Genomic DNA, 9,926 nt, shown 5'->3' with positions numbered 1-9,926 from the left:
TAAGAAAGTCGTCATAAAAAGGCGGAAATCGAACAGTACTACTAAGGCAGAAGTTTCTCTCCTCCCTATATACCCCGATTTACGATGACTGCTCTCATAGGACCTACATCTACATCGATACTCCTGCCTGGCAGGAGGATCATCGAACCAACTTTACAATTCGCCATTATTCCAATCTCGTATAGCGCGAGGAAAGAACGAACACCTATATCTTCCCGTGCGATCTCTGATTTTCCTTATTTTATCATGGTGATCGTTTCATGTAGGTCGGCGTCAACAAAATATTTTCGCATTCGGAGGAGGAAGTTGGTGATTGCAATTTCGCGAGAAGATTCCTCCGCAACGAAAAGCGCCTTTGTTTTAATGGTGTCCATCCCAAATCCTATATCATTTCAGTGACACTCTCAGCCTTTATCGTGTAACGGAAGTTTATCGAATTCCTTTTAGCACTCACGTGGATGACCTCACACTTTTGATTTTTTAGGGTCATTTGTCAATTTTCGCACCATACAGATGTCTTTTCTAAATCGTTTTGCAATTTTTTTTTATCTTCTGATGACTTTACTAGTCGATAAACGACAGCGTCTTCTGCAAGCAATGTAAGACGGCTGCTCAGATTGTCTTCCAAATCGTTTATATAGATAAGGAACAACAAAGGGCCTATAAGACTACTTTGGGGAACTCCAGAAATCATTTCCGTTATACTCAATGACTTTCCGTCAATTACTACGAACTGTGGCCTCTCTGACAGGAAATCACGAATCCAATCACATAACTGAGACTATATTCCATAATCACGCAATTTCACTACAAGCCGCTTGGTGGTACAGTGTCAAGAGCCTTCCGTAAATCCAGAAATACGGAATCCATTTTAAATCCCTTGTCAGTAGCACTCAACACTTTGTGCGAGTAAAGAGCTGGCTGTGTTTCACAAGAACGATATTTTCTAAATCCGTGTTAACTGTGTATCAATAGACCGTATTCTTCGAGGTAATTCGTAATGGTCGAATACAATATCCTGCAGCATATCGACGTTAATGATATGGGCCTGTAATTTAGTGGATTACTCCTACTACCTTTCTTGAATATTGCTGTGACCTGTGCAGCTTTCCAGCCTTTGGGTACGGATCTTTCAAAAAATGGCTCTGAGCACTATGGGACGTAACATCTATGGTCATCAGTCCCCTAGAACTTAGAACTACTTAAACCTAACTAACCTAAGGACATCACACAACACCCAGCCATCACGAGGCAGAGAAAATCCCTGACCCCGCCGGGAATCGAACCCGGGAACCCGGGCGCGGGAAGCGAGAACGCTACCGCACGACCACGAGCTGTGGACGGTACGGATCTTTCGTCGAGCGAACTATTGTATATGATAGTTAAGTATGGAGCTATTGCATCAGTATACTCCGAATGGAACCTAATTGGTATACAGTCTGGACCAGAAGACTTGCTTTTATTAAGTGATTTGTAGTGTTGGCAGAAGAGCCAACACCGTGTTACTAGAGGAGGCCGAAATGCACGCGTTTTAGCTCACGCAGGCTGGCGTGAGGAGGGAAGGACTATACTGACGTGAGGTCTGGAACATGACAAGGAATTAGAATTCAGAAAGCGGACGTAATTACTTTGATACTTAACTTTAATCCATTAATGACTCACAATATTATCTGTTCAGAAGACAGTAACTGAATATGGCGCCTTGCTAGGTCGTAACAAATGACGTAGCTGAAGGCTATGCTAACTATCGTCTCGGCAAATGAGAGCGTAATTTGTCAGTGAACCATTGCTAGCAAAGTCGGCTGTACAACTGGGGCGAGTGCTAGGGAGTCTCTCTAGACTAGACCTGCCGTGTGGCGGCGCTCGGTCTGCAATCACTGATAGTGGCGACAGGCGGGTCCGACGTATACTAACGGACCGCGGTCGATTTAAAGGCTACCACCTAGCAAGTGTGGTGTCTGGCGGTGACACCACATGATTTAAGTTGCTTCACTACTCCGAGGATATCTACTTCTATGTTACTCGTGTTGACGTCTGTTCTTGATTCGAATTCTGGAATATTTACTTCATCTTCTTTGGTGAAGGAATTTCGGAAGGCTGTGTTTAGTAATTCTGGCCAACAGCCGGTATTATACGTGTGACGAAACGTTTATATACAGGGTAAGAAGAGATTCTAAAGCGGATGCTTTTTATCTAAATGTAGACATCTTTTTTCCAGATAAATGTCACACACAAGCATGAAAACGTTGTCTTTACTAAAGCTGCGGCAGCCAAAATGCATGTCGGGAGGCCTACCTGCATAGGTATGCATTGAAATATCAGACCGAACCAGCATACGTAGCACGGAATCGGCCAAAGCTAAAGTTTATCACGGATGAGAAAGATGGAAAAATGTCAAATACCTTTAGAACGTCTCTTTTCGGGTGGCTCTGGTAACGTGTTGCAGAAGCGTCCCTATTTGCGATACAACAATAATCAGATGACAGTACTCCCATTTCCCTTTATAGCTTTGCTCCTTCAGTGAAATACTTAGGTGAAAACGCACACTATGTCCATCTCTCACGTCACCACAGTTTGGTGGGAAGAAATCGAGATGATACTGCGAAACGTACACTTCTACAAGTGCCGTTCAATAATTAATACAACACATTTTTTTCTGATAGCAGATTGATTTTACTCAGGATTCCACTAGACCATATTATTCCCCAGTCTTTTGGCTATAAAACCCCATTTTCAACATAATCTCCATTAAGTTCGATGCCCTTATGCATCGTTACTGGGATGGCCTCTATGCCTGCATGGTACCACTCTACTAGTCGACGTCGAAGCCCGTCTTGGTGCATTAATAACCTCCCCATCGTCCACGTACTGCTTCCCGCGGAGTGCATCCTTCACTGAGCCAAGCAGATGGAAGTCGGGAGGTGCGACATCGGGGCTGTAGGGTGGATGAGGAAAAACAGTCCAGTGTACTTTTGAGTTGTGAACTCTTCACTGGTGCGCAGACTTGTATGAGGCCGTGTGTTGTCGTGGAGAAGGAGAAGTTAGTTTGCATTTTTTTGGCAAGGAACAAGCTGAAGTAGTTTCTTCAATTTCCTCAGGGCAGCTGAGTACCCTTCCGTGTTGATCGTTGCACAATGAGGGAATGCATCGAACAGAACAATCCCTTCAGCGTCCAAGAAGACCGTAACCATAACTTTATCGAGTAAGGAGGAGAGGTGGTGTGGCGACACTCCTTGAATTGCAGTTTTGTTTCCGGTTCTAAGTGGTAAACCCATTTTTCATCGCCTTTGACCATTAGCGTCTACAAATTGTCACGAGCAGCCTTGTGACGCACAGATGGTCCTTCGTTGTTTTTCATTACAAATAATTTTTTTTTGAAAATATTCATTTCCTCAGAAGGCGCAATTGAAAACTTCATCGAAGATAATGTCACTTCATCGCAAATATAGCAGAAGTTATATGATTAATTAATAAATTCGAGACATTGTTGCCTTTTTGTAGTAGATAACCATCTGTGAAAGTACATCACAATAAAATTCTTGTGAAAGCCATGTCCACTTTTATTACAACAGTTCATGTGCACCGAAGTCCCATACCTGACCACAATGTTATTGTTGGCGCGATGACCACGTGTAGAGCATGTACCCCTTATGGAATGACAGTGCTGTGAGAATTGAAACTTGCTCAGGAATGCTGCCGATTGTTATAAGTCGAAATATAAGATGAAAGTAACTACAGGTTCTGGTAATAGTAACAGTTTGAAAACATGAGCTAATATGCGAGTTTTAGCTTTAGTTTCGAATTCAGTGACAAAACTTCACAAAATTTAGGTAATTTTGTTTCCATAACATTTTGCAAATTGATTAGTGTAGTATTGTAATCAAAAGGTCTGTTATATGATCAGGGACGGACGAAGTTACGTTGTCTTGTGTGATGTTTTAAACAGCTTATGATTTATAGGAGTGCTGTAGCTGTATTTGTCATTAGCTTCAGCCATTCACACTCCTGCAGAGCGCAAGCTGTTACAATTAAAATACGCTAATGACTTATAGAAGCAATATTTAGCCACTGAAGAAAGAGGCCTTTAGCCGCGTTGCGGCTCAGCATTTCCGTTACACACGTACCACAAGCACACCTTGGTTACACAGTTTTTGAGCTAGCCTACTTGCCGCTGTTAATGCGAGATTGGTGGCACACTGGGCGGCTCGCAAAATATGCTGCGGTAAACTCTCAACTCAGAAAACTGAATTCTTTGTTGATCTTACTTCATTCTCGAGCCGTAACTGATTAATAATATAAACTTGATACGGCGATGGCCCATGCTCCATAATACTAGTATCATTTAAGCTATACTGTTTCAACGCTGATGTTCAAGATTTCGAGAACTCGTAGAATTGGAAGTTTCTCCTACTTATTTCTGTGTAGTTACTGATGTTCCGTAAGTCACTTGAGAGCTTGAAGAAAAACAGGTTCAAACAAATCAGTTAACGTTACTGTTGTCTTTATTTTCTGCTGACTTTATACGAGCAACTTCCACTGTAGTGTCCACTGTTTCTACTGTTAGCTTGGTATTAACCATCACAGTAACATCTATAAATGCTATTTAGTTTGCACTATTTCCATTTATTCACATTTGCAAACTATTTTGATTGAAGTGATTGGTGTCACTTCAGTAGATTTCAGCAGGTGGATTCATCTCAGATGGTGCAGGTACACAGAAGTTGTTTTTTTTCCCTTGGGTGAAGTCAAGTTTTCGTTAAAGTCAACTATGTATTGTTTCTTCATGTCATTGGTTCGTCTCTTTTGAGATAATCTTGCATTCAGAAATTACACTTCTTTAAATGTATGTGCAAATTTAGTATCTGAGGTACAGAAGTGCGTCAAGATGTCAAGGGTACACGCTGGGGCGCCGAAAAGCTCTCTAATTACCGATGCAACAGCACAAAGAAACTGTAATGGAATGTCGGCGCTAAGCGCTCCTCATAATCATTGCGCTTCATCCTGCAGCTTAACTTTCGGTTTCATTCGGAGCTATCGAAAGTGAAAACGGGCCCAGCTGGAAACTGCAATTTTTGCGGCATTCGCGGGTCGAAGTTTGCTGGTAGCCGACACGAAGCAAGTAGGTCAGTGGGACAGGGCCCCCACCACGGCGGCTACCCCCCCTACCAGGCGCCCCTTCCACTTTCCCCCCTCCACGACTCTCGGCTGCCGCCGCCCCTTCCCCTGGACCACTCTCGCTTGCCGCCTGCTGCTGCATGTGTGTAACATAGACCTGGTTCTGTAGAAAGTGGGTCAGCCACTCACTTTCACTTATTACATAGGTTCCTAATCATTATCCATTGTATCACCGGCGGGAGGGGAGCTCGCGGAGGGGATAGGCGCGCTTGGAGGGGCGGGCTAGGGGGTTTGGCTCGGCCGGCGGCGCCGTGCTGTCAGTTAGTCTCGAGCGTGGACAAGTGTTGGTGGTACCACTACTGTGTTGCATCGTTCAGCCTCGCCATCGTGACGCTGTCCACCTGCCTGTTGGATTATTACTTCGCCGTGGTTACCGTCACTTTGCGCGTGTGTGATACTGTGAACTCGTGTGACTGAGCGAATTGACCTACTATTTTTTTAAATTTATTTCATTAATGGAATTGGAAATTCGACACGTAGTGGAAATGCGTGAATACTACGTACTTCGTGTTGTATGTGACTGTGATACTGATCCACAATTTTGACTGAGGAGTTGAATACAGTGAAACCTCGAGGTTGTGCCACAGTTTTGTGTAACTACATGAATGAGTCACTATCGGACTCCGGACTTAAAAATATCTCTTATGAGAAAGAGCACCGTGAAGTGCGCTCAAAATACGATTGTGCTGGCCATTGTTATATTGGCGCCTTGCGTCCCTCCCCTAATTAGAGGGGTGGGGTTTCCTCTACAACTAGTGTAGTGACTGTGATAGGTTCGAACACAACCAGAACTCGAATTTAACTTAACTGTCCCTCAGATCTCATTGACACTGCCAGACATTTTGCAACGCGTATTAAGATATACACAGTGCACTGTGTAGTATTGTTGTACTATAAAGACATCCCGGCCAGGAGCCTAGTAACGTAACCAATACGCACCGTGTAGAAAGAGGCAAGCGAATATACAACTTTGTGTAATATGCTATTGGACATGGAGCACCATTCTGCCGCTATGGTCTACATGAACATGTCGCCGTTTAATTTAAGTCCGACGGGCAGCGCCAGTGGTAGCCCGCACCACTCGGGCGCGATAGTGACGACGAGCGTGGCGTCGACGGCGCCCGGCAGCAGTAGCATGCCGCCTCCGCTGTACTGTTCGCCGCCGCCCATGGGGAGCACGGCCGGGGGCGGCTCTGCCAGCTACGGCGGCGGCTACCAACAACAACAACAGCAGCAGCAGCAGCCGCCGCTGGCGCAGCAGCACCAGCAACAGCAGGGCCATTGCTTCAGTAACATGGACGCGTCCTATCTGTTCTCGCTGGCAGGCGGCGGCGTCGCCGTAGCCGGCATGGACGTGGGCGGCGGCTACGGCGGCGCGTCCGGCGCGGCGGTGGGCGGCGGCGCGGCCGCGGGGGCGGCGGCGGTGGCCGGCGCGGCCGGCTCCGTGGTCGCCGAGCTGCCCGACACCAAGGACGTCATCGAGGAGCTGTGCCCCGTCTGCGGCGACAAGGTGTCCGGTTACCACTACGGCCTGCTCACCTGCGAGAGCTGCAAGGGCTTCTTCAAGCGCACCGTCCAGAACAAGAAAGTGTACACGTGCGTCGCGGACCGCAGCTGTCACATCGACAAGACTCAGCGGAAACGCTGCCCCTACTGCCGCTTCCAGAAGTGCCTCGAAGTCGGCATGAAGCTAGAAGGTGAGTGCCCTCTCCTCTTCTCATGCATTTCGCAAATAACGTGCTTACGTTCTCAGTGTAAACTTTTGTAGGAAAAAGTGAAATCTACTGTAGGCTCCCGAATAATAAGCTAAGACAAATGTCGCGGAAATGTTAGGTGTGGAATGCAACCTTCTATGGTGCCAGAACATAGACACTACAAAGACACGAAGAGCAGTGTGTAGAAGCCTTCGAAATGTGGGTGTGTAGAATATTAGTCAACTAGAAATTCAAATCAAGGCATCCGGCTGCTGTGTAGTCTGTGCTGATCATATAACTTATTAGTGATACTGCTCTTATATGACAGCCGAAAATTTTGGGAGAGCTATCTGTTTATTCGCAGTTATCTTTAAAAAATTTCAAATGTGGTAACATGTAGAGGAAACAAAGTTAAGGAAGTTGGGGGGGGGGGGTTATATACAGTGGTATTTCTGTCTGGACGCGTGGAATGTCATAGCATATTAAATTAGCTTAAAATTATGTGCCGGATCGAGCCTCGAATACGGTAGCATGCTTCCGCGAGCAGTCTGCCAGGAAGTTTCAAAGCAACGCACGCTCCGCTGCAGAGCGAAAGATTCATTGTGGATATTAAATTACTTCTAACGAGCCCCGTGTTTAGATAGTTTGACCGTGACAGCTGGTTCTTAACCAAGAAGTAAAGTTATTTTTTAAAACACGGGTTTTTACTAGATACGGTCGTATTGGAGATGGGATGGTTTGTCAATTCCCCCACCTGAGAATCGCGTCTCAGCCATTTGTAGGGGAATAAGTTACGTTTAACTCAGAATCCGAACAACTGCACAACTCTGTGCTTTCACATATCCGAAGGAAGCGTTGCCAAAGATGGAAGCCACGTTAATTGCCAGAAACAAATTCCTTCAGTTAACCGATGAACTTCTGATTTTCCTGTTGCATAGACAAACACCTGAAGCCACAAGTTTAGATATCGCACGAAATTCAAACGACTCTCCAGTCAATAACTCGCCTGATTGCAGTATTTTTTTCATTGTGACAAGTCTAGAATGCGTCCGCGCAGCAGTTTTCTCGAAGATATCTTTCGGCACCGCGTTTCCTCTTAATTTGTTTTAAAGATCATCCTGCTAAAATGTTATGTCGCATAAAGACGCACTTCCGCCATGAAGTTTTAATATGCCCTGAAATTTCGAAGCGGAGCACACTCGGTTGCACAGTGCAAGATTGACTCTGAAATGAGTTGATGGTCGCAGGGTACAACCATTAAGCTATCGTGACTACGTACCATTATTGTACGTACCAGAGGCCGAGAAAAACTCAAAAGGCGTTCCATAGATATCAAATCTTCATATTGCATGGGTGACTTGCGTCTCATTTATGATTTTGCCATATGCTTGGTCGTTCATCTTACACTTTACGAAAGATGGTTCGTCGTTACTTTTTTAACAGTAGCCGAGCACTAGAAACACAAGTGAGCTATAGGAAACGGGCAGTGTTACGATGTTAAGATTGGCCCAGAGCCAGGACTACAAGCGTCTGGGATACGTTCTTGCCCAGTGTGCTGCATCTTTTATTACTACCTACCTGTACGGGCAGACAGTGCTGGCGTAACAAGTAAAGAATCCGTTGAATTTGCGTAACAATGCTGCGTTGTGAGCATCAGTAGTGCACAACGATCGTTCGTGAGGACGGCAATACGAAGCGTCCTTGAAACATCGTGAAGGTCCGAAAAGTGATGGGTATGCGGAGACATCGCATATGTTTTTAGTTGACACATAGACATTCCTTGACTGTTGCCAGAAGTGGAACTTGCTTCATTCCACGCGGCAGCTGCTGTGCTAGGTGTTTGGGAATAGTTGTTTTGATAGTCCAGCAGACAGCAAGCCACGTGAGGACGGCGTGTATACTGAGACGGCGCAAATAGGTACTGCGTTCGTCTTGTTGCTGCTTTTGCCACGTGCCACCACATGTGTGTGTTTCCCGATGTGGTGGATGCGGACGCGGCAGTGTTTACTGTTAGCGAGCTCCCCATTAAATACTGCACCACTTGTTTTGTCTTAACTTTCTGTTGTCCTTGAGTGAGCGTCGTTTAAAGCAAAGTATGAGCAGCAGTGTCTTTAAGGTGCTTCAAGTTACACTATACAGCTTGATTCATGCTTCTTCAAGTTACACTATACAGCTTGATTCATGCTTGGAGAACGTATACAAACCGTTAAGAAAATGGTCTTATGAGTAACCTAAGAGCGAGAGCATGTCCTTCAGTTGTTCAAACGAAATGACTAGCTCTGTTTATGCAGACAGAACTCGTCAATGAAGTTAGGATTATACTGCATTAAATGCAATAAGTCTTGAACAAAGCATTTCTGCCACTTGCACGAAGTGGCCGTGCGGTTAAAGGCGCTGCAGTCTGGAACCGCAAGACCGCTACGGTCGCAGGTTCGAATCCTGCCTCGGGCATGGATGTTTGTGATGTCCTTAGGTTAGTTAGGTTTAACTAGTTCTAAGTTCTAGGGGACTAATGACCTCAGCAGTTGAGTCCCATAGTGCTCAGAGCCATTTGCCACTTGCACATGGCACTTTAGCTCCAGAAGATCCAGCCATCATATTGCTTGAAAGATACATCAATGCCTTTACGATCTATAAACACGGTGCGTCTACGAGATGAAATGGGATCACGTCAAATTAGAGAAGGAGGAGCAGATTAGTGTTCAACGTCCTGTCGATGACGAGGTCATTAGAGACGGAGCGCAAGCTTGAATTAGCAAAGGATGGGGAAGGAAATCGGCCGTGTCCTGTCAAAGAAACCATCCCGGCATTTGCCTGAAGCGATTCAGGTAAATCACGAAAAACCTAAGTCCGAACGGCTGGACGCAGGTTTGAACTGCCGTCCTGTCAAATGCGAGTCCAGTGTGCTAATCACTGCGGCTGTTTACACGCCTTGCGCTATGCGCATCAAACCGAGTGGCCAGTCACTTGCAGTATTTCGCTGTGACACAATAATAAAAAAAATTAAAAAACCACACACACACAAATCAATAAACGCCGCTGATGCGATCAGGGGTG

At 45.5% G+C, this 9,926-nt stretch overlaps 1 protein-coding gene across 1 annotated transcript in view; it reads left to right on the top strand.

Moving 5' to 3' along the window:
* The first annotated feature begins 5,428 nt into the window (after positions 1-5,428).
* Positions 5,429-9,926, top strand: part of LOC124712132 (nuclear hormone receptor FTZ-F1) — a 212,054-nt gene continuing 207,556 nt past the window's right edge. Inside the window, exon 1 of the mRNA XM_047242434.1 lies at positions 5,429-6,872. Coding sequence (XP_047098390.1) covers positions 6,155-6,872 — 718 coding nt within the window. The 5' untranslated portion in view covers positions 5,429-6,154. The remainder of the gene's footprint in view (positions 6,873-9,926) is intronic.

The sequence above is a fragment of the Schistocerca piceifrons genome, chromosome 1, assembly GCF_021461385.2.
Source record: "Schistocerca piceifrons isolate TAMUIC-IGC-003096 chromosome 1, iqSchPice1.1, whole genome shotgun sequence".
NCBI classification, from domain to species: Eukaryota; Metazoa; Arthropoda; class Insecta; order Orthoptera; family Acrididae; genus Schistocerca; species Schistocerca piceifrons.
This window is presented reverse-complemented; position numbering and strand designations above follow the sequence as displayed.